General features: G+C 42.1%; 1 protein-coding gene and 1 long non-coding RNA gene across 4 annotated transcripts in view; one reads left to right on the forward strand and one right to left on the reverse strand.

Annotated features, from left to right (window-relative positions):
• Nucleotides 1-23,252, forward strand: part of LOC310688541 — a 163,305-nt gene that overhangs the window by 87,627 nt on the left and 52,426 nt on the right. The gene's annotated exons all lie outside the window — the stretch shown is intronic.
• Nucleotides 14,383-23,252, reverse strand: part of SPTLC1 (serine palmitoyltransferase long chain base subunit 1) — a 77,092-nt gene continuing 68,222 nt past the window's right edge. For all 3 annotated transcript variants that reach the window (XR_014516944.1, XM_083464954.1, XM_083464953.1), the window contains 5 exons: nt 21,897-21,993; nt 20,654-20,708; nt 17,806-17,923; nt 16,628-16,701; nt 14,383-15,812 (listed from right to left, as the gene is read on the reverse strand). Coding sequence is in view for 2 of the 3 variants with exons in the window: in XM_083464954.1 (XP_083321080.1) it covers nt 15,719-15,812; nt 16,628-16,701; nt 17,806-17,923; nt 20,654-20,708; nt 21,897-21,993 (438 nt within the window). In the remaining variant the exon portion in view is untranslated. The remainder of the gene's footprint in view (nt 15,813-16,627; nt 16,702-17,805; nt 17,924-20,653; nt 20,709-21,896; nt 21,994-23,252) is intronic.

Below are 23,252 nucleotides of genomic sequence, written 5' to 3' on the forward strand. Positions count from 1 at the left end.
GCCGTTGTGTCGCCGGCAGACGATTTCCGTTCTCATCCTGGGACAAAGTTCTCAACTCAAGGCAACTCTTCCAGGTTAGCAGAGTTTGTAACCTGAAGCATTTGTAACCTGAGGCGTTTGTAACTCAAGGTACCACTGTATTCTGTTGGTAGCCACGCTGAGTAGCTGGGGAAACCCAGCCAGATGGGCAGGGTATAAATATATTATTATTATTATTATTATTATTATTATTATTATTATTATTATTTACTACTACTACTACTGTTTAGGAAGTGAATTAATGTGCAAAGGTTGGAGGTGGAGCAAGGTGTCCCCATCCCATTAATTCATTGAACATGTTTTTTAAAATGCTTGAACAGAAAAAAGAGGAGTGGTTTTCTATGTTAAAGAAAAATGGAATCCAAAATTGATATTTAAAGATGAAGAGGAAAGATACATTGCAGTTGAGATTACTGCACAAGGCGAAAAATATTTATTGCTGGGAATTTATGCACCAAACGAAGGCAAAGCAGAATTTTTGAAGAATTTGGAAACAAGACTTCTGGACTATTTGGATTATAAATTAATCCTAATGGGGGATCTGAATGGAGTTGCATCAGCTTTAATGGATAGGACACAGAGGCAGAAAATATTGAATGCTGGCAGACTACCAAAGACTTTTTTTGATATGATAGACAGATAGATGGTGAATTAGAAATCCAACTGAAAAAGACTTCACATTCTATTCAGATGCAAAAAGAAGTAAATTGAATTAGTTAACTCTATTAGAAAGTGGATATTGGAAAATTGCTAAAATGAGACTCAACAAAAATCAGTTAGGAAGGAGTCGAGGAAGTCATTTAACAATGGAAATTAAGCTGGATTTTTAAATGTAAGAAGTTTTATATGTTTGTTTGTTTTTCTTTTTAACATGTTTTGTTATTTTGTGTTGGGTTATATTTGTTATAAATCTGAAAAACTAATAAAAAAAATTGAAAAATAAAAAATAAAATGCTTGAACAGGGTGTATTTACTGCAAGAGTAGTTAACACCCTTTAGGGAGTTTTTGTGGGTGAAGGGGGTACTCCTGGACCACCCAGCATTTTTTTCTGCCTTCACCATACCCCATTGATTTGGCAACAGTGGCAAAAGAGCGGGGAACTGCTGAGGCTCTTTCCTGAACAATATGGGATGAGGCATGTTGGTTACTCATGGGGAGGATGGCATAACAGACTTCCATGAATGTCCTTAAGTTAACTTCTCATCACATTCAAGATGGAAACAGGGCACTTTCCTCCTCCCCTTCCAGTCCCCTACAGCCAAAACTTGCTTAGGAGGGCCCCCCTAACCTTCACAGAGGCTTTTCTGGGAGATGCCAGGGTGGAAGAAGGGGTGAGAATATTTCACTTTGTGAAATTCTTATTTGTTGTTGTTGTTTAGTCATTTAGTCGTGTCTGACTCTTCATGATCCCATGGACCAGAGCACGCCAGGCACTCCTGTCTTCCACTGCCTCCCGCAGTTTGGTCAGACTCATGTTTGTAGCTTTGAGAACACTGTCCAACCATCTCGTCCTCTGTCGTCCCCTTCTCCTTGTGCCCTCCATCTTTCCCAACATCAGGCTCTTTTTCAGGGAGTCTTCTCTTCTCATGAGGTGGCCAAAGTATGGGAGTCTCAGCTTCAGGATCTGTCCTTCCAGTGAGCACTCAGGGCCGATTTCCTTAAGAATGGATAGGTTTGATCTTCTTGCAGTCCATGGGACTCTCAAGAGTCTCCTCCAGCACCATAATTCAAAAGCATCAATTCCTCGGCGATCAGCCTTCTTATAGTTACCTTATATTTGCATCCTTGCCACCATCTTCCGTGATCAGCAATTCATCTCTGCATGACACCCAAAAGCAGTTACTGCTCACATAACTGCGCTTCCAAAGGAAGCCGGTACTTAAGTCTTACTAGCTTACCATTTCTCGGGTTAATAAAAAATTGTGATTAAAAGCTTTTCAATTAGCGCTATGTGTTATGATACTGTTAAAAACAGAAAAGCCTTGTGGGATAGTTCAACAGAATTACCAAAACCTTCCACTAGCATTTTTGCTGCTATAAGTAACCTTCCATCCCAAAGCATTTTTATGGAATAGAAATAGACAAGTCATCTGCTCCCTTTTCCAGATAAAATGCTCAAAAAATGCTCTCGCGTGAGAGTTCCAGAAAGGGAACTCTAAAATGTAGGGGTGGAAAGAAGACTTGAGAAATTATTACCCACTTAATTGTCTTCAGTAGCCATCAAATTATGGTATTTTAAAAATTGCAATTATAATTGTTCTACCTGCTTAATTTTTCTTTTAACCTTAACATTAGAATTTTTTGTTTTTTAAAAAAAATCATAGGCATGAGAAGAAACACACTTCTGGAGTTACAGCTTTGGGTTTAAATAATGACTTTTAGACAACTGTTTCTTATTGTTATATATATATATTTGTTTTGTTTTCACTGAGTAAGAATGTGCTTTGTGCTTTGTTCTCCCGTGGTGGAAATGTGTTCTGTATTAAAGTTCCGGGATAAACGTGAACAGTCCCAAATCTCAACCTTCAGCTTTCTATAACGCAAGAGCTAAGGGGAGATAGTGAATGCGGTTTTATGACCAACAGATGGTGTAATTGGTGTCAGAGATGTTTTTATGTTAAGGGGTCGTGGGTTCAGCTTCCATCTGGAACCTTCTCTGATCTACTGTATATCTAAATGATTAAAGGAGCTGCGTGTATACAAGGTCAAATACATAACCACCTGCCTGGAGGGGGGAAAGTGTTACTTTCTCAATTTGGTAATTAATTAAGCTTCAGGTATAGTCCATTGACTCCCTAGAATAGGCCCTCAGTGTTCACATTGATATAGCTAGCAACAAGAGCAAGTCTCCCATCCAAATGAATGATTCCCCCATGCAATATTTCTCTTTATAGGAAGGTGAGGAAGGAATCTTAAACCTATAAATTCCATTGTATGTTCTGGTCCAGGGGCAACTTTCACCATGGCCAAGTCTCAAATGAAAACAATGGAAAATTCAATGGCACCTAATGTTAACCCCCTGTTAGGACTTTTAAGTAAGTCCGCACAGAATTGCATTTTAAGTCTCACTGAACTTAAGTGAGGCTCCTGTCCAAGCTAGGGTTGCCATATTTTGAAGTGCAAAAAAGAGGACACCATGACGACTATCAACTTAAATACCCCTACTATATGTAGGTTGGGGACGTGGGTGGTGCTGTGGGTTAAACCACTGAGTCTCTTGGGCTTGCCGATAGAAAGGTTGGTGGTTCGAATCCCTGCGACAGGGTGAGCTCCCGTGGTTCGGTCGCTGCTCCTGCCAACCTAGCAGTTCGAAAGCATGCCAGTGCAAGTAGATAAATAGGTACCGCTCCGGCGGGAAGGTAAACGGCATTTCTGTGCACTGCTCTGGTTTCACCAGAAGTGCCTTAGTCATGCTGGCCACATAACCTGGAAAAACTGTCTGCAAAAGTGGACAAATGCCAGCTCCCTTGGCCTTTAAAGCAAGATGAGCGTCGCAACCCCAGAGTCATTCTTGACTGGACTTAATTGTCAGGGGTCCCTTTACCTTTACCTTTTATTATATGTAGGTTACAGAAGCTGTGATATATTGATGAGCGGGGCAGAAGAGAAGAGGAAAGCAAGTCTTCAGCCACCAGTTATGCCTATGTCTCATCCAGAAAGTATAGCCAGAGACGTTTTGGAAAATTTAAAAAAATCCACCCGGACAGAAATTTTACCCCAGAAAAAGAGGACATGTCCTGGAAAAAGAGGACACATGGCAAGCCTCTCATTGCACATGACAATTTAACCTTAGCGAAACGGGGCCTTGGATCTTAAGATTGGTTGTTGCCAATCCTAAATGAGAGGGGAACACAATGGGCAAATGATCCAAATGACAAGTGGACTACTGAGAGGCTGGTCACTTATTACGCAGGAAAAAGGGACGGATGGGAGAGGGAAGAGGAAGCAAGGATTAACATGAGAAAAGGCACATACTTAAATTACACCTCGCTGCTCCTTTTGGAGGCTGAGGAAGGGCTTTGTAGAATCAGTGTGCAGCCTGGCATTAATGCAGGGGATGGATTGGGAGTGAGAAAACACTGGTTTCCAAATTGCTGCCATTGAGTATGGCGAAATTACACAACTTACAGTATTTTTCGCTCCATAAGACGCACCCTTTCCCTCTTAAAATCTAAGGGGAAATGTCTGTGCGTCTTATGGAGCGAATGTGTGGTCCCTGGGGCTGGGGGGGGGACCCGGGCTTCCCTCGCCAGCCCCACAAGGGCGCAGCCTTCCCGCTGCTCCCCAGGGCTGGTGGTGAGGGAAGCTTGGCTTTCCCCACTGCCAGCCCCACAAGCTTCAGGGAGCAGCGGAAAGCTTCAGCGAGGCGCCTGTCCTGGAAGCCAGAGGAGGAACAGAAGGGTCTCCTTCTGTTCCTTCTACAGCTTCACTTGAAGGGGCCCTGCACAGTTCTTCCTCTCTGCGCAGCACCTCTCCTGCGAAGGAGTGGTACTGCGCAAAGAGAGAGAACTGTGCAGCGCCCCTTCAGCGAGACGCCTGTCCTGGCTTCTGCCTTAGCCTCTTCCGGGCAGGGGGAGCCTTCATCCCACTGCCCTGAAGAGGCTTGGCTCTCTTATTCCAGAAGCCAGAACAGCCACACAGTATCCCAGAAGCCAGATCCCTCTTGCTGTTCTGGCTTCTGGAATTCAATTTTTTTTCTTCCTGTTTTCCTCCCACCAAAACTAGGTGCGTCTTATTCTCTAGTGCGTCCTATAGAGCGAAAAATACGGTACGTAATTTTACCTAATTACATAAATTATATTGTTGGTACATTATTCCACTCTGTTTGTTTCAGTGCAAGGGAAACACAATGCAAATAGGGTAGGAGGGATTACGTTTGCAGACTGAAAGCAACAACAGTGAATGTCAACTGTTTTCACGTATTGGTTTCTGTTCCAGATTTGGGACAGATAATCGGACATCAGCAATTTCCCCTCCCATTTCTGTCGGAATTCTCTGACCTCCCTAACTGGAAGGCACACAATTGCTTGTTATGAGCACACACCAACCGTAATTGCTAAATGAAAACAATTGCCATTCACCGTGTGTTAGCTTTGTGTTGCTGCAGTTGCGACCTGTGTGGGTCTGTGAGTGTTGGCTTATCATTTGGCTCCTCCATGATAATATGACAGTAACAATCACAGATAACAATGGCTCTCAAAGTGAACCATTCACAGTAGGATCAGGTGTTAAACAGAGTTGTGTTATTGCCCCAACTCTATTCATTATTTTCATTGCCATGATCCTACACTTTGTCAAAGGGAAACACCCCACTGGAGTAGAAATCATATATCGAACAGATGGAAAGCTCTTCAATCTGAGCAGGCTGAAAGCAAAGAGTAAGGTTACCATAACTTCCATCATAGAGCTTCAGTATGCTGATGACAACATAGTGTGCTCACGCTCAGAGGATGACCTCCAAACCACCCTAAATATCTTTGCAGAAACTTACAAAAAGCTTGGCCTATCACTCAACATCCAAACAACAATGTGCTGCACCAACAAGTACAAAATAACCCCCCTGCAGCGCCACAAATCAAACTCAATGGTGTAATGTTGGAAAATGTTGATCACTTCTCCTACCTAGGCAGTTATCTTTCCACAAGGGTCAACATTGATGCCGAAATCCAGCATCGCCTGAGCTCTGCGAGTACGGCTTTCTCCCGACTGAAGTGCAGAGTGTTTGAGGACTGGGACATTCGCAGGGAAACAAAAATGCTTGTTTACAAAGCTATTGCACTACCAACCTTACTGTATGCTTGTGAAACATGGACCACTTATAAACACCTTCTCCAACTCCTTGAAAGATTCCATCAACAGTATCTCTGAAAAATTTTACACATCATTTGGGAAGACAGGCGAACTAATATCAGTGTACTGGAAGAAGCAAAGATCACCAGTGTCAAAGCAATGATTCTTCAACATCAACTTCGTTGGACTGGTCATGTTGTGCGGATGCCTGATGATCGTCTTCCAAAGCAACTACTCTATTCCGAACTTAAAAATGGAAAGCGTAATGCTGGTGGTCAACAAAAGAGGTTTAAAGACTGTCTCAAGGCAAATCTTTAAAAGTGCAGCATAACATTGACAACTGGGAAACACTGGCCTGCGAGCGCTCCAGTTGGAGAACAGCCTTTACCAAAGGTGTCATGGGCCTTGAAGACATTTGAACTCAGGACTCAAGGGAGAAACGAGCCAAGAGGAAGGCACGCTTGGCAAATCCACACCGTGATCAACTCCTGCCCGGAAACCAATGTCCCCACTGTAGAAGGACGTGTGGATCCATAATTGGCCTCCACAGTCACGGACTCATTGTTAAAACCGTGTTTATTAAAGACAATCTTACTTGGCTACGAGTGATCACCAAAGAAGAATAAGATGATCCTGGCCCCATACTGCTTGCCTCCTGCTCTACAAGCAAGACAATAAGATGCACTGCTTGTTAAGAGGACAAAAAAAGGTCTACATACATACATGCAAAACTATTGTAGGAAAACAAGTGTTTTATTTCACTGTTCTGAAGTTGTAATTTAACTTGTCAAGTTTCTGGCTGAAAGAGAAAGCAAGCCTGAAACAAACTCCAGAAGGATATTTCAAGCCAAGCAGGGGAAGAAGTTGGGTTTTTTAAAAAGGTTGTTTCCTCACAAAACAGATTTAAAAATAAAATCTATGTCTATCACAACTAAAGCAAGATGTAAAGGGACTGGTTTTTAAAACAGCATGAAAAGAGTTTCCCCACAATCAATTTTCTAGTGTTATCTTGTGTTCAAAAATAGCTTCTACATGCTGCTGACAGAACTGAGCCTATTTTGCTCATGTCAGTTGCGGCCACAGTTGGTTTGGCTTTGGGTTTCTGTTTACTCTCTCCTGTGCTTCTAAATCTACTAAATTGTATTTACATATATTTCAGAATTGCACTCTGAAAATTCAAACATTGGTATCGAGTACAGGATTTTACATCCTCTAGAGATGTTTGTTTTTGTGCTCTTTAAAGCAAGTTTCTAGTCTTTAAGGCTAAAAAGCTAACAACCCAAAGGCTAGAAAGCTTGATGAAATTCCAGAAGTGGGCCCAACTGGTATTGGCTAAAAAAAATCCATTATTGTTCTTGCAGGCTCTGAGTGCAATGTTTCAGAAGGTGTGTCTGTCCTCAGAGGACATTTGATGGCTGGCTTTCTTAGGAATGATACTCAATTCTAGAATCATCTGCCAGTGAAGGGTGTGACCCACTCCTGCCTCAGAATGAGGATTAGGGAGTATTAGATATTAATATTTTCATACAATCACATTTATGCATTCATTCAGTCTTTTTTTATCATTCATTCAGTATTATAACAGTAGAACCAAACATCCCATGTACGCAGCGCTCCAAGTGAACAAAAAATACTTTTTGGCGCTATTTCAAGGGCTGAGCAGGCTGAAAGAGCATTCTAATCCACACTCAGGAGAGTCATAAAAGTGCAATATTCTGAATATTCTTGGTCCTGATCAACCAGTTTCGTCTTCATTTATAAAAGTTGCAACGCTCCGCCGACCTGCTGCAAAGGAATCTTTCTTTCCCTCTGGCCTTTTGCTATTTGTAGTTACCGAGTCAGTTTTCCAATTCAGTGGCGTAGCGTGGGGGGTGCAGGGGGGGCCGACCGCACCGGGCGCAACATCTGGGGGTTAGGGTTAGGGGGCGCAAATCCACGGGTTAGGGGGTGCAAATTACTTGCCTTGCCTCGGGTGCTGACAACCCACGCTACGCAACTGTTCCAATTAGAGCTATTTCCCAGACTTTGCTAAATCATTGTTTCAACGTATGCACTTGAAAATCCTTCCAATGCTAAGCTATTAAGAGTTTTATCCAGTTAGCTAGCTTTGTTATGGAGAAGGAAACAGTTATGCTAGGTACCTGATGTCACTGGCGATATATGAGGAATACATGTGGGTGCTTAATAGAGGCAAACCGATACATCTATAGTCCCAGTTACAGTGGGTCCAGTGTGGGTGAGGAACCTGTGGCCAGATGTTGACGGTGGCACTGTGGTCTAAACCATTGAGCCCCTTGGGCTTGCCAGTTAGAAGGTTGGCGGTTCTAATCCACGACGGGGTGAGCTCCCGTTGCTCTGTTCCAGCTCCTGCCAACCTAGCAGTTTGAAACCACACCAGTGTGAGTAGATAAATAGATACTGCTGTGGTGGGAAGGTAAATGGCATTTTCATGTGCTCTGGTTTCTGTCACGATGTCCCGTTGCGCCAGAAGCGGTTTAGTCCTGCTGGCCACATGACCCAGAAAGCTACCTGTGGACAAACGCCAACTCCTTTGGCCTGAAAGCGAGATGAATGCCTCAACCCCATAGTCACCTTTGACTGGACTTAACCATCCAGGCGTCCTTTACCTTTACCTATGGGAAGAAAAACCTTGTTCCTGCTGTTAAAGTGGCTGAATAGTTAGAGACTCTACTATGCATGCCAAAGGTACAATCTTACAAAAACTGACCCATTGGCCATGCTGTCTGGGTCTGATGGGAGTCGGGAGTCCTACAAAATCTTTAAACGGCCCAGTTTCGTCATCCGTAGAGTATAGATTGAGGCATGCTAACCAGTTCCCAGTACGTTTCGGAGCACAATTCAAAGTGTTGGTGTTGACTTTTAAAGCCCTAAACAGCCTCGGCCCAGTATACCTGAAGGAGCGTCTCCACCCTCCACCATTCAGCCCGGATGCTGAGGTCCAGTGCTGAGGGCCTTCTGGCAGTTCCCTCACTGCAAGAAGCAAAGCTACAGGGAACCAGGCAGAGGGCCTTCTTGGCAGTGGTGCCTGCCCTGTGGAATGCCCTCCCATCAGATGTCAAAGAGATAAGCAACTACCTGACATTTAGAAAACATCTGAAGGCAGCCCTGTTCATGGAAGTTTTTAATGTGTGACACTTTGATGCATTTTTTAATCTTTGTTGGAAGCCGCCCAGAGTGGCTGGGGAAACCTAGCCAGTTGGGCAGGGTACAAATAAATAATAATAATAATAATAATAATAATAATAATAATAATAATAATAATAATTATTATTATTGCAGTGGTACGTCAGGTTACAGATGCTTCAGGTTACAGAGGCTTCAGGTTACAGACTCCGCTAACCCAGAAATAGTACCTCGGGTTAAGAACTTTGCTTCATGATGAGAACAGAAATCGTGCTCCGGCGGCGCAGCGGCAGCAGGAGGCCCCATTAGCTAAAGTGGTGCTTCAGGTTAAGAACAGTTTCAGGTTAAGAATGGACCTCTGGAACGAATTAAGTACTTAACCCGAGGTACCACTGTACTCTGTATCACTCCCATTTTAGCTTATTGCATTTTTCGTATTGGATGAGGGTTTTTTGAGAAGAAAATCATGTCAAAAAACTGGGGTCGTCCAATACATGGATAGTGGCATGGGGGGAGATGCCACTGCATGCAGGGAGTGATCTGGGGGTGCTGGTTAGTGGCGCACAGCTTCCCCCAATGCCGCTGTGCGTGGGAAGCACTCTCTGGATCGTTTCCCGGATGGGGGAAGGTGCCCTCTGGCCAACTGGCTGGCTGGAGCGCAACTTCCCTTGATGCTGCTGTGCGAGGGAAACACTCCCTACCTGCACGGGGGAAATAATCTAGGGAGTGTTTCCTGCCCGCAGCTGCATGGGGGGAGTGGCTCAACAACTTTGGGCCACCTCCCCTCATTTTCTTAAACTTGAATCTGCTAAAATAGTGGGGGTCTTATACATGGGGGCGTCTAATAGATGGAAAAGTAAGGTATATGCTGCCTAAATATTTTTTTCTGTTTGGGGTGGGTGGGGTGGCAAAGCAGGGAGCCCCATTCTGCTGCGCTTACAGAATCCAGAGAAGTATGAGCATGCAAAACATTCAAGGTGGTTTACAATCCAAAAGAGAACAATGCCAATACAATATATTAGCTTTTCTTGCCTTTTGGCCCAGAATCTCAAAATAGCAAGTTACAACTATGAAGGTAAAGGGACCTCTGACCATGAGGTCCAGTCACGGACGACTCTGGGGTTTTGGTGCTCATCTCGCTCTATGGGCCAAGGGAGCCGGCGTACAGCTTCTGGGTCATGTGGCCAGCATGACTAAGCCACTTCTAGCAAACCAGTGCCGCATATGGAAACACCGTTTACCTTCCCGCCAGAGCAGTACCTATTTATCTACTTGCACTTTGACGTGCTTTTGAACTGCTAGGTTGGCAGGAGCAGGGACCGAGCAACAGGAGCTCACACCAGAACGTAAAATACGGCACACTGCAAAATGAGTCTTACAAACCCTAACCTTAACCCTTATGATTGTGAGAGGTTCTTTATTTCCCCGTTTCTCAATGCCTTCTTTATTTCTATTTTTTATTTTATAAATAATTTTTATTTGGTTTCATTCATTCACACTCATATTCATCTGTAATAATTTTTTTTACACAAGATTCTTCTGAATCTCCAGACTTTCCTCCTCCCCTCCATGGGTTCTTTGAATAACTTTTAAACTTTTAAACCATCCAATTTACAGTCCTCCATTGTGTCCAAAATCTATGTATCATTGCAATAGCTATTTAAAACCTGCTAAAGAGTTCAAGTGTTTACAGTGGTCTTTCAACTATAATATAAATTTGTCCCATTCTTTGTTGAAGTTTTGATCCTCTTGGTTTTCCCGGTTAATCATAACATCTCTGCATAGTCCAATATTTTCGTCTGTCAATCCACCCTGGTAGGTATTATTTCTCTTCTTTTTGGTGTGATGTCCAAGGCAATGTAACAATGGATTTTAACAGTGTAGCACCACTTTCAATCAATGAGAGCAATAAGAGGATGTTGTACCAATTGATTTACATTGAGTGAGGGGCTTCCTCTCTAGCATGGGGAAGCTGTAAGCCTCTGACTTCATGTGAAACACCGAGATGGGGAAGGAAGTAGAGGAGTCTACTAAATCTAGCTCTAATGACCAATTTGATTTATTAACGCGGATTTCTGGCTTACTTTTATTGTACATGCTTTGAATGGATCAGTGTCTAGAACAAACTGGTCATTTTATATATATATTATAACACAGCTTTGGTCCAATCGTCATACATACGCGCTTCCAGACATTTCCTTTTATTGGAGCCCTGAAATTGTTAAGTACACAAATGCTTGGGGTTAACGCTAAATATTTCCTTTGCCAGAGTAGCATTTACGGCTCCTGTACATTTTGTGAATCATCGCAGGATGCAAAGCTCGGTTTGCAGTAGCAGCTTCAGAGATCGGCAAACGCCAACACCCCACAGCCCCTTTTGAAGTAATAAAGACCAGATGGGGTGACAAAAAGACAAGACGAAGACAGCCCTCCATTCTTTGCCGCGACCAGGATCACATTTCTAAAGTGCAGAGGAAGTCAAAGCTGTTCCCGCATACCAGCACTCTGAACTCAGTATTCTTGTTGTGTTTTACAGTTCCCAACCACCAAATAAGCTTCAACTGAGAAGGATCAACTTTACTGTTAGAAATCACATTGTTGTTTTCTAAATGTTGCCCTTGATTTAATTTTCAGGCATTGAGGTGGCAAGGAAAAAGAAGCAACTGTACACCAACAGGCAAACTCATTTACTTGTGCAAGGGCTGTTCTGGCACCAGCCTGTTTCAATAAAACATCACTTTTTTAGACATTTATTCTCTCGTCTAGCTGCTGCTACAAAACTATTAAGGACCAGTATGACAAACCTAGAAAGCATCTTAAAAAGCAGAGACACTACCTTGCCGACAAAGGTCTGTATAGTTAAAGCTATGGTTTTCCCAGTAGTGATTTATGGAAGTGAGAGCTGGACCATAAAGAAGGCTGGTCGCCGAAGAATGGATGCTTTTGAATTCTGGTGCTGGAGGAGACTCTTGAGAGTCCCGTGAACTGCCAGAAAATCAAACCTATCCATTCTGAAGGAAATCAGCCCCGAGTGCTCACTGGAAGGACAGATCCTGAAGCTGAGGCGCCAATACTTTGGCCACCTCATGAGAAGACTCCCTGGAAAAGACCCTGATGTTGGGAAAGATTGAGGGGATGACAGAGGATGAGATGGTTGAACAGTGTTCTCGAAGCTATCAACATGAGTTTGACCAAACGGTGAGAGGCAGTGGAAGACAGGAGTGCCTGGCGTGCTCTGGTCCATGGGGTCACAAAGAGTCGGACACGACTAAACGACTAAACGACTAAACAACAACAACATATCTGTGGACAGATTGACCTACAGATATCTTACCATGATGATTTCTTTGAAAATACTTCTAGTCAGGAGCAGGGTGCGAGTGTATCTTTCGCTCTCTTCTCTTAACATCATTTGTGAGAAGGCAACTATGGGTCAGCACACATCCTTAACATTGTTTTTAACAAGCGTGCGTGCACACAACTTTTCGAGTTCATACACAACACAAACAGTAGACCCTATAATTTTCTCCATCAAAGACCCCAAGGGAAAATATTTCTCATAGGAGAGCAATGTCAAAAAGAAATCTAATTGGGATTTTTACATTGTTTTCAGAGAAACCCTCAGCATCCTATGAGGGGTCTGCCACTGAGAATATAGTAAAGGAATCTAAGCTTCCCTTCAACATAGCCAGTCTACTCAGTATTGATTTTTTCCTCACTGTGTACCCGCAGGGAGTTTGGGGTACACTCTCCCACCAAGAATGTACAGCATGCTTTAGGACAGGGGTACCCCCAAATGTTGCTGAACTCACACCAGCCCCAGGCAGCTTGGCCAGTGGCCAGAGATTATGGGAGTTGTAGTTTGGCAAACATATTTAGAACCAACCACAGCTTGTTCTGTTTTTCATCTGACAAAGACACTTTAGCATTGAAATATCAATTTGCCAAGTTAGGTAATGTAATCCCACATTACAAACCTAGAGGCGCAGTCAGATGTGGGGACTACTGTGTTAGTTTTTCTGGCTATAAGGCTATCGTTTCTGTCTTGTTTTCTAATGTACACTGCGTGTTGTGATATGGAACTGGTGCTTTTTGACTGATATACTGGCACCCCTCTCTGCTTCCTTCTGCTAAAGTTGTACACTATTTTGCTCATTTTGTTCAGTAAACATTTACCAAGAAAAAACAACAACTTTTTTTTAGCACAAATCCAAAATGGTAACATACCTTGAATGCAACATCAGGACTGACTTTCTCTACCACTTGTGCTTCATGCAGTCTGCACTTCGTCACTTTGGTTTAAAGCAGCACCTATAAGTTTGTCTATATTCTCACACATATATCCTTTCTTTATCAACCCCACCTCAGCTCCCACAAAATCATGAAAATTGTAAACAGTTGCAAAACTGGGATGAGGGATATTGCTGATATTGTTTCGGGAAGCTTTTAATGTTTAATAGACTACTGTATTTTAATATTTTGTTGGAAGCCGCCCAGAGTGGCTGGGGAAACCCAGCCAGATGGGCGGGGTATAATTAATTAAAATAATAATTACAGGAACTAGCCAATAGGTGTCACAGACAGATGCAATTTGGCCACACTAGACACTTGTACAACTCAGTCTCTTACTGCAGGATATTAATATATCCTGCATCCAGGAAAAGGCACTTTCAGACTGCCTCACCATCAGGAAAGCAGAACGCTTTAGCTTTACATTAAAAAAAAATCACAACACAGAAAGTGATAGGGCTGTTTTCATCTAGCATTTATCTGGAAATCCATACCATTATTTTTATTTCTGCCATTTATACACTTTCCAACTGACCATGTCCTCTGGTTGCTTCAGATATTTTTTAAAAAAACAACCCCAATTAATAAACCACATTAATACAATAAAAAATCAATACAAAAACACAGAGCAGCATAAAACCAAAGGCATGAAAACAATTGTGGAAAAGCAGGACACCCTGTTTTAAATGAGAAGTCCCAACCCTTTCCTGATCTCATTTGAAAGAGAACTTGGGAGTCTACAGTCCTGAAAATATTTTCAGTTTACAATTAGCACAACTGTCGGCAGCTGATAAAGTTACACTGGACTATACCACGTTTGGCCACAATCCTGAAACCGCATTTTGAAGAAAACCAGAAACTCATCAACGTAGCAAATTAAGTGGCTTGGGTATGGAAGGCAGCACAGCCTGAAGCATGATGGAAAAATTTATACCTTAAAGTACTGAGAGAGAAGCCTGATACCCACCTCAAGTTACCATGAAGCACTTTAAGCCGATTTAGCCCTACTGAGTTCAGGGACTGTAGCTCAAATCCAATTACTTCCCCCCTTAATGAGATTGTAGCTGATAGAGAAGATGGTGCAGTCGGAATATGAAGAAAGAAGGAGAAAAACAGGATCAAATATATGCTTTTATTTTTTAAAAAAATTATGTGTCAAATAGAGCGCTGGAATATGTAGCAGCAACCAAAAAAGGCACAGGAGTGTAGAACAACCCAGACGTAAAAGAAAGTCTTTAAAAAATAGTATTCACCAGAAATCTGAAACACTTATCATGGCAAATTCATTGAAGGGTGAAAGAGGTCCTCCTGAATCTAGGTGGCATACTGAAACTTCTACGGTATCAATGACAAGTCCCTTTTCTGCACATCTTTAGCAGAGACCTGAGTGGTGGTCTCAAGCAAGTAATTGAGAGAAAGAGAAAGAGAAAGAGAAAGAGAAATTGGAACTTCCTGATTACAGTAGGGATATGTGCCCATGCAACTAAATGTTAAGTATTTCTAATTTATTCATGGTTTTTAAAGGTATTCATGAGTAAACATGGACAATAAACATCATGAGTGAATTAGTTTTCCCTTTAATTTATGCATCCACCAGATTATGGTAAGAGATCGATATTTGTTTTGTTTGCTTGGCGGAAGAAATTCTACCAGCATTTCATCTGTGAGTGCATACAGATTGTACTGTACAATGCTGAACTCAATCCAATGGAGATTGAGACTGAAATTTAACTGAGAGCTCCAATGTGTGCACAGCACTGGCGATCACCGGCATAAAAGTTAAATGCGTGGTAAAATCACAGGAAAGGTCAACTTGTATAGAATAAAGGAACTGGAATGAGATAAGACATTTAATGGAAACCGGACAAATAGTTAGAAAAACAGCTCCTTCTGGGAATTTCAAAAACCAAAAGATCTTTAAAAAAAAGTGTACAAAATTCCCACATACCCAGTGTAATAAAAGCTACTTAAGTACATTATTCAAAAGCATAATTCCATAATACCGTTTAACTATCTGGTCTGACAGTAATAGGAACCTGTTTGGGGGAATGTTATTTAAAATAAGAGAGGTTAAATGAAGAATATCGTGTAAGTTTTCTCACCATTTTCATGTTCATTAGCGTTAAACACAAAACTCTCAAAAATAGCTTGGCTTCTTTTACACATTTAGAGCGCTAGGGAAAGGAATAAGGCCCTTTAAGAACAGAGGTGAAACTCATGTAAAATGCCAGTGATAACAATGATCTCCAATCGAAACAGTACTTATACAGTGAGCAGAGTTTCACATTCCCATATTTGTGACTTTTTGTTGTTGTTCTGGAATGACTCGGTGGAAGTTGAGCTTTCCACTCCGTCAGAAGAGAAAGTCAACGAGCTTGAACCTTGGGAGCACAAGCCAATCCGCCATACAGTAGGAAAACCGGTATTCCCAGTGTTGGGTGAAGAACGAAGACCTCAATTCAGCACTGACTCGGCAGCTTCCCTGATAAGCGAGGCAGCTTTGTCCAGTTCCGGTTCTGTCTGTTCTACTGTCACTACGACTCGGATGCTGTCAGGGGCAAAAACAGGGTAGTCAGTCAAAGACTTTGTTGCGCGGCAAAATGTGTGCAACCTTACAGCACAAACCAGACCCTTTAAGCTCCGGAACGCTGTTGCCAGTCAGAGAAGACATTACTGGCTTAGACAGATCAGTGGCCTGACTTAGTAAATCATAGAATAGAATCATAGAGTTGGAAGAGACCACAAGGGCCATCGAGTCCAACCCCCTGCCAAGCAGGAAACAATAAGACAGCTGCATATGTACTCAGTCTCCTAATACTTTCCTTTGCCCATCAATATTTTTTTTGCTTCACATAACAGTAGTGATAGCTTCCCCTGTCAATTCAGTAATAAGGATTATGAAGTCTAGATTTGGTGACTGGTATAGTTCAGTAGCTAGAAAAGGTACAGTGAGATAACGATGATGTTAATAATAATAATAATAATAATTTATTACTTATATCCCACCCATCTGGCTGGGCCTCGAGTCACCAGTTGTTTCTAGTGACAACAGAATGTAAGTGACCTTATTCTCCCTCCTCATGCCTGATCTCAAGTAACCGTCAGACAGCATTTTATTAGCTATTCTTAAAAAAAACCTCACACATATTCCTGCCCTGAACCCTATTTAGGTATAGATGAGCAAGCCGTTTAGGACAGTCTGCCTGTTCAATAGACGAGTCCATGACTTATAAAACAACAGCGACCTTGAAAATCCAGAGGTTCCAACACAAGCTACGGCATGCTTCTCAACCCACCCATTCTGCCTGCCGTCAGAAGAACACAGTTTTGTTTTAATAGCAAGGTGAGCAAGTATCTACGAACCTGGGTGGTGGGAGAAATTTCTCTTCTTTCTCCAAATAGCGAGCCTGGGTTAATGCAATACCTCTGTTCATACACTGAGGAGAGAAACAGGAACATCAGGTGCCATGCTCATGTGTTATCAGACTGTTAAGTAACATGTGATACCCTGCCACAAGGAGCTAAATACATTTTTAGTCCTGGTTTGTAATACTGTTCTCTCTCTTCTAGCCATCACCACGACTGCTCCTTGCTCTACGGGGGCAGTTTAATTGGCCCACAAGCCGCCCCCAAACTGAGCTGCCCGCTCGGAGAGTCCCCCCGAACTATGCTAAACTGGTGCAGCATGGTGACTCGCTACCACGGTGCCAGAAATCGTGTTTGCGTGTGTCTAGATGCCAGAAATTGTGTCTGCTCCCCCATCCCAGAACCCGGCAAGCCTTAAAAGTAGGAGAGCAAAGACAGACGGCATGTAGCAGCACCCGTAAAAGTGATGAAGAAGTGAAGGAGACGGGTGTGTGTGTGTGTGTGGAGATTCACTCTGGGCAATGCCATTATCCAAGAGGCTGGGTTCTACAGCCTCTCTTTGTAAATACTGAATAAAAAGCAGACGGTAAGAGACATTTCCTTATCTTCGTATGTTCCTGGGCAACCGACTGGGAGTCGCCTGTCATTGTGGGAGCACACGGCTCAAGAGCCAGGGAATTTAGAGACATTCGTCCAATGCTATCTTGCCCTCAACACCCATCTCCCATAGCGGGTACAATGCTGCCTTTCATATGCCTTATTTCAAAAAGGGACTAATCCCAGATGATTGCTGTAGCAATCTTAGGGTTGCCATATTTCAAAGTGTGAAAATCCTTTTCGGCCAAAGTTGTTGAACTTTCCTTTTCTCTTTTTACAAAAAACAGTTCTGGAGTTATTTTTAAGGGAATCTGCCTAAATCTACACTTCTTCGTATGGGCTGCCATACACCCGGATTTTCCCAGACGTTAAAGCGATCTCTGCCCGGACACCGTTTTCAACGGCCGAATCCCAGCTATGCCCAGGAAATTCCAGGTGTATGGCAACCCTACTTTTCAAATGTAACCTTGCAACCCAGCACATGGAGGAATTCTAGAAGGAAGTGCAACAGAGACTTCAATACAGAACACCGTTCTTCTCATTGTTAGGCTTTGAGGACTGTAAAAAAGGACTCTTACATAATCAACAATTTCCTTCAGTAGCCTTGCATCACTCTCTCGAGATCCAGTGCTTTCTTCTAAGCGGAGGTGTAATGCTGGAGAAATGGATTGCCCCACTACACGCAGACCAGGAATCCTAAAAAAAAAAAAGGTCAACACGCTGATATGGTCAGCAATCAAATGAAAGAAAAACTGGCAATGTGAATTAGCAGTCGCTTTGTAACAATAGTGAACTGAACGGAATGCATTCTTTGCTTTCCTGTAGGATTGCATGACTGAAACAGCCAACCACATGGTCAAGTCAGGAAGGCTGCCCCATCCAATGGAACTCCTTCCTTCCTTCCTTCCTTCCTTCCTTCCTTCCTTCCTTCCTTCGATCCATCCATCCCTATACCAACCCATGATGGATCACAAGCAGAGAGCAGGCAAACTTCCCATCTCCCAAACCTTCAATTACTTTTCTTGGCCTCTGGATGTGATAGGACCAGTATCCAAATAAAATAATTTGAGGAATGGAACTACTTTCCTACATGGACAGAATCAAACGTTTAACCACAGCAAGAACAGCTTATCAGCACTGGATCAGCCAATTTCTACAGTATCGTCTAGTTCTGCATAACCTGGAGTGTGGATGACAAAACATCTGGAAACGGCCATGTCAATTCTACCATTTTCTTTCAGCAACTTCCCATCCCACAGCTACATGGGTACTTGTTTTAGATGCTAAACAGCTAGACTCTAGCGTGCCAAAGAGTGTCTAGGAGGAACAAAGCAGAGACAACACTGACTTGATCAAATCTAGAAACAGAGATGACACATTCGACTTGGGGAGGCAGTTTCGACTCCTGTAAGAGTGCCAGTAGAATCTGCCTAAACTGCACTTCTAAATTAAGAGGTGAGGCACTTCCCTGAACTGTGGAAGAATATATTTTCCTCTAACTAGGTCAGCATAAAAGCCCTGCCAGCCACGAGTTTTTCACTGGGCAAGTGGACAATGCTGTCAATAGGACAAAGATATGCAAAAACAAATTAAGAGTTTTGCTCAATTTAATTTAGAATTTAATGTCTAGAAACATCTCAATTTTCAATTATTCCACATTAAAATTGCTGGAAAGCATCTTGTTAAGAGCCTGAAATCTAATGGAAGGCTATTTACTGGAAGGAAATCAATAACACGAGAGAGAGAAAGAAGCAGTGTTTGGAGATTAATTTCATAAAGCAAGCAATCATCTAGTCACAAGCAAAATCATGAATGCAACATACAGTTTACGAGGCAGATTTTTATGGAACCATGTGAGAGGCTTGCATGCTGAAGACTTACAAAATAACTTTAGATCATTTATGAAGAACTTAAAAAGCTCAGGTTCCAATACCAATGTTTCACGTCAAATTCAGTTTAAGTTATAAAATGGACCATTAGCACGTTTCAGAAATGAAGGCAACTAACTGCTACAAAAGGAAAAGGTGGTTTAATAAGAGAAACCGCCTTTGAATGCCAGCCAATTTAAAGCTTTGACATTTGCAGATTTCTCCCCAACCGCACTTTGTCATAAATGTCCTGTACATTTCTAGAGGCTGTTTTAGAAGTCCCAAGTTGATATCCAAGTTCCTTTTGCCACTTACTTAAAATAAACCAACATCTGACTCAAGTACGCATCAAGCTAGAGAAGAACAATAAGCAAAGTGTCAGACAAAGCTCTTCCAGACAAAAGGTCAGTTAATGTTTGTGTTAAGAGAAGAGAGTCTGGCTTTGCTGGTATGGCAACCCTATTCTGAAGGATATTTTACATAGGCAGAGGATGGGGAATTTGGGACAATGAAATGTATGCCTAATGAAAACTTGTGCTACAGAAGATGTGGTAAATGTATGAGGTGATAATTTATAGGGAAAAGCTAAGGATAGTATGTGAGATGCACCTGACTACAGAAAAGAGAATTGCAGCGTCGCCTTAAAAAAAGGGAACAGATATCGTGCAAATGCCTAGGGCCAAGGCTCTTTTGTGATTTGAAAGATGTGCTAAACACTGATGTGTTGAAGACGTTCAACACATCAGTGAATTCAGAGAGACTCATCTAAACTTGGATATATTAATTCACAACCTCTTGCGCTAACTAAAGTGAAATGCGCAGAAATTAATTTTGCACAAGAGGCTCAAACCTGAAGCATCCAAAATCTTGATGCTAGTCTTTGCAAATATTCCTGCATTAATACTTGGGAGTGCTCCAAAGTGAGCCCAGAGCAAAGTCTTGGGAACAGGGTCTCCCACAAGTATCTATTTTCTGCAATGCTGCTGGCCAGCTACATCTTAATTATGACCATATTTACAGACACGGACTACATCTTTGGTATCAATCAAAGACTGTATTCCCTGCTAATAATTCAATGTGCAAGTAAAATAGCTAGGAGTGCCTAGGAACAAAGGCTATTTTACACATGACATGTTTATTTACCCCAGCTATAAAATTTCATATAGCACTATTGGAGGGAGTATGATCTTTTAAACGCATGTCTGATATTGAAATGCCACAGAGAAGAATTTTAAACTGAAGATAAATTACGACTAAACTGCCCATATTGTATTTCAAGAAATTGTTCCCTGCTTTAACTGTAACTGCAGTCAAACGCAGAAGCCGGATTTTCTAAAGTAGCTCAAACTTCAACAGAGATGGGTGGGGAGGAGACCCCACTAGGAGGGGCAATCTTACACAATCCTCTATATGCCTATTCAGAAGCAAGCCCTATTCCACTCACTAGGGATTGCTCCTGGATAATATGGTATAGGAGGTTTGGAAAACTATGGCTTTTTTAGGAGGCATTTTCCATTCAACGTGGAGTTCAAAGTAAGAAGGCAAAGCATTCACTTACCCTTGTAAAGCCTGGTGTATTCGCTTGCATTTTTGTCGTAAAATCTGAAAAATGCCTAGACAAAACAGTTTTAAGTTGGGGTATCTAAAACTGAGCAGGATAAATATAAACAGCTTTTTAAGTCTTGTGCTGGAGTTGCCATTTCTACAAATCTGTGCTTCTACCACTCAAGAGGTTACAGGGAATTATACATAGAAAATAAATGCTTAGCGACACAAACATGGGGCTACCTTAGACCACGGGGAACAGACAACAGGCACCGTAGAACAGAAGAAGACCACATGGTCAACAGTGGGGCATTTTTGCCTCTTTTAAGTCAAGCTCATGAATGAATGAACTTCTCTCAAAGGCAGAGCTGGAGAACTGATAGAGAGCAAAAAGGCTTTCTCTTATCTCAACTTCTGGGTAAACAGAAGTGAAGGATGGTGGCAAAATAGTTCAGACCTCTAAAGGAGAAATTCTCTTTCCTGGAGGGAGAACAACATAAGCTAGTGGAGGAGGCAAGGCTGAGAGGTGCTCTAACCCCTTGCCACCTAAGTATTTCTGCTGGCATTTTTCCTACACCTTTTCCAACTGTAATCCAGTACAACTGGAATTGTGCACAATGTAAGAGATATGGCCATTCTGAGATTTACATGATGCCATTATGCTACTAGCTGTTTTCAATTCCCTTCGCAAGGATTTCCAACGCTGAATTTGCCTTTTTCTGGCACATTCCGAGTGACTTCTCGACTAGAGAGAAGACTCTCTTTCCTGGTAGCCATTGCTATTGCCATTTATTTTTCTTCTATATTTATATGTGTATCTCTCTATTCAAAAAAATAAAAACTCATGGCATCAACAGAAGAGAAAGAGGAAACACCACGATCATGGATCTGAAGGAGTTCCCTCATCCTTTGCTTACATCACTTCTAATGGAACAAATCACTTATATCATTTGTGGCCCATTCAACGAGCCTGGTGAGATTTCTTAGGAGATTTCTTGGGATTTCACCACTCTCAAAAAACTACAAACTTTCCTACTGCACTATGTACTAGGTGATATAGCACAACTATCCTCCAGATAACCTAGGCATCATTAAAAAGGAAGAAGGGCTGAGTCAACTATCAAGCATACCAAAATGTGAACTGCAACTCCTACAGTGAACCTATGAGCAATCTCTCATAAGAACAGGAAGTCAAACCCATCCCACAAGTCTGGGAGTTTATGCTAAACAGTTTTCTGCTTTTTTAAAAAAGATACCTGGGTTTTCTTCCATGATATTGAGGCCCTCAATGGCGGCAGCAGCTAGGAGAGGAGGCAGAGAGGCTGAAAAGCAGTACCCCTGACCAGATAATCTCTGGAAAGAAAAAGCAGCATGGAGTGACCACACTTTATATAGATAATTCATTGGTAAACAAGTTGGAATTTATCTGGATGCTTAATTTGCCCTTGTTCCAAAGACCTAATCTGAAATTATTTCCAACAGTGACATGTGGGCAACACAGCACAGTGGACCAACATCCATCTTACCAAGTTATCATTCTTAAGTTTGAAAGCAGTAATAGTAGTACTGTGAGCAGACAGCCTGGATTCTACTGTCACTATCAACATGCAAGACTTCAACTCGGGAAGGTGCTCTTAGCCACCTGCTGCCTTGATGACTCTGTGATCAAGAGGCCATCAGTTCAGAAGTGGAGCAAGTTAACTGGCTCTCAGAATCAGAAGTATCTTTATCTGCATCAACCACTAAGCATAGCAATAAAATAAACTGTACTGAAGATAAGAGGTAAAAACTTAACTATACAAAATACATTTTTGAGGTTTACATCAATAATCAAAGAATAGATCTTAATCTTATTGCTCCCACTAAAAACATTGCAGTTTTTGCTGTCACCTGATCATCTTGATCTGCTAAAAGAAAGGACACAGTAGCAATGGTTGAGCGACCCAACATGGACAATAATAGAGGGGTAATAACCTCACTCCTCAAATCTTTATATAATGAGTGCAAGACAGAAGCACATGAGCCACTGACTCAATACTGCCCTCTCCACAAGGACATAATTGTTTCCCCAGCAGGATTTTTCAAAATTGACCCTCAAGTACAGCCGAAGGCAGTATATTCAATCTTGCAAAAGTGAAAGCTCATCTGTATTTTGGAATTGTTAAATTTTGCAAAGAGGGTGCCAAAGTGACTAGGTGGAAAACAATCATACTGTGGATGAAATTTCCTTGTAGCCAAATTATTCTGTCGCTTGATATCATATAGGTAAAGGTAAAGGGACGCCTGACCATTAGGTCTAGTCGTGGACGACTCTGGCGTTGTGACGCTCATCTCACTTTACTGGCTGAGGAAGCCGGCATACAGCTTTATGTATACTGGGCACCAATTCAGCTGCATCCAGTGAAACTGTTGCCCCACTCCGCAGCAATAGCTGCTGATGCTCCTTGTTTGCTGCGGCTCCCTTGGATGGTCATATTAAATAACAAGATGAAAGATGAAAAAATCTTTTAGTAATTCCAGTGGCACCTTAAAAATCAACTAAATATAAGCTTTCAAGGTATGAGCTTTCGTGTATAATACACACTTTGTCAGATACTCTGAAGGCCACTTCA

Source organism: Podarcis liolepis (genome assembly GCF_965112155.1).
Source record: "Podarcis liolepis genome assembly, chromosome: 11".
In the NCBI taxonomy this organism is placed as follows: domain Eukaryota; kingdom Metazoa; phylum Chordata; class Lepidosauria; order Squamata; family Lacertidae; genus Podarcis; species Podarcis liolepis.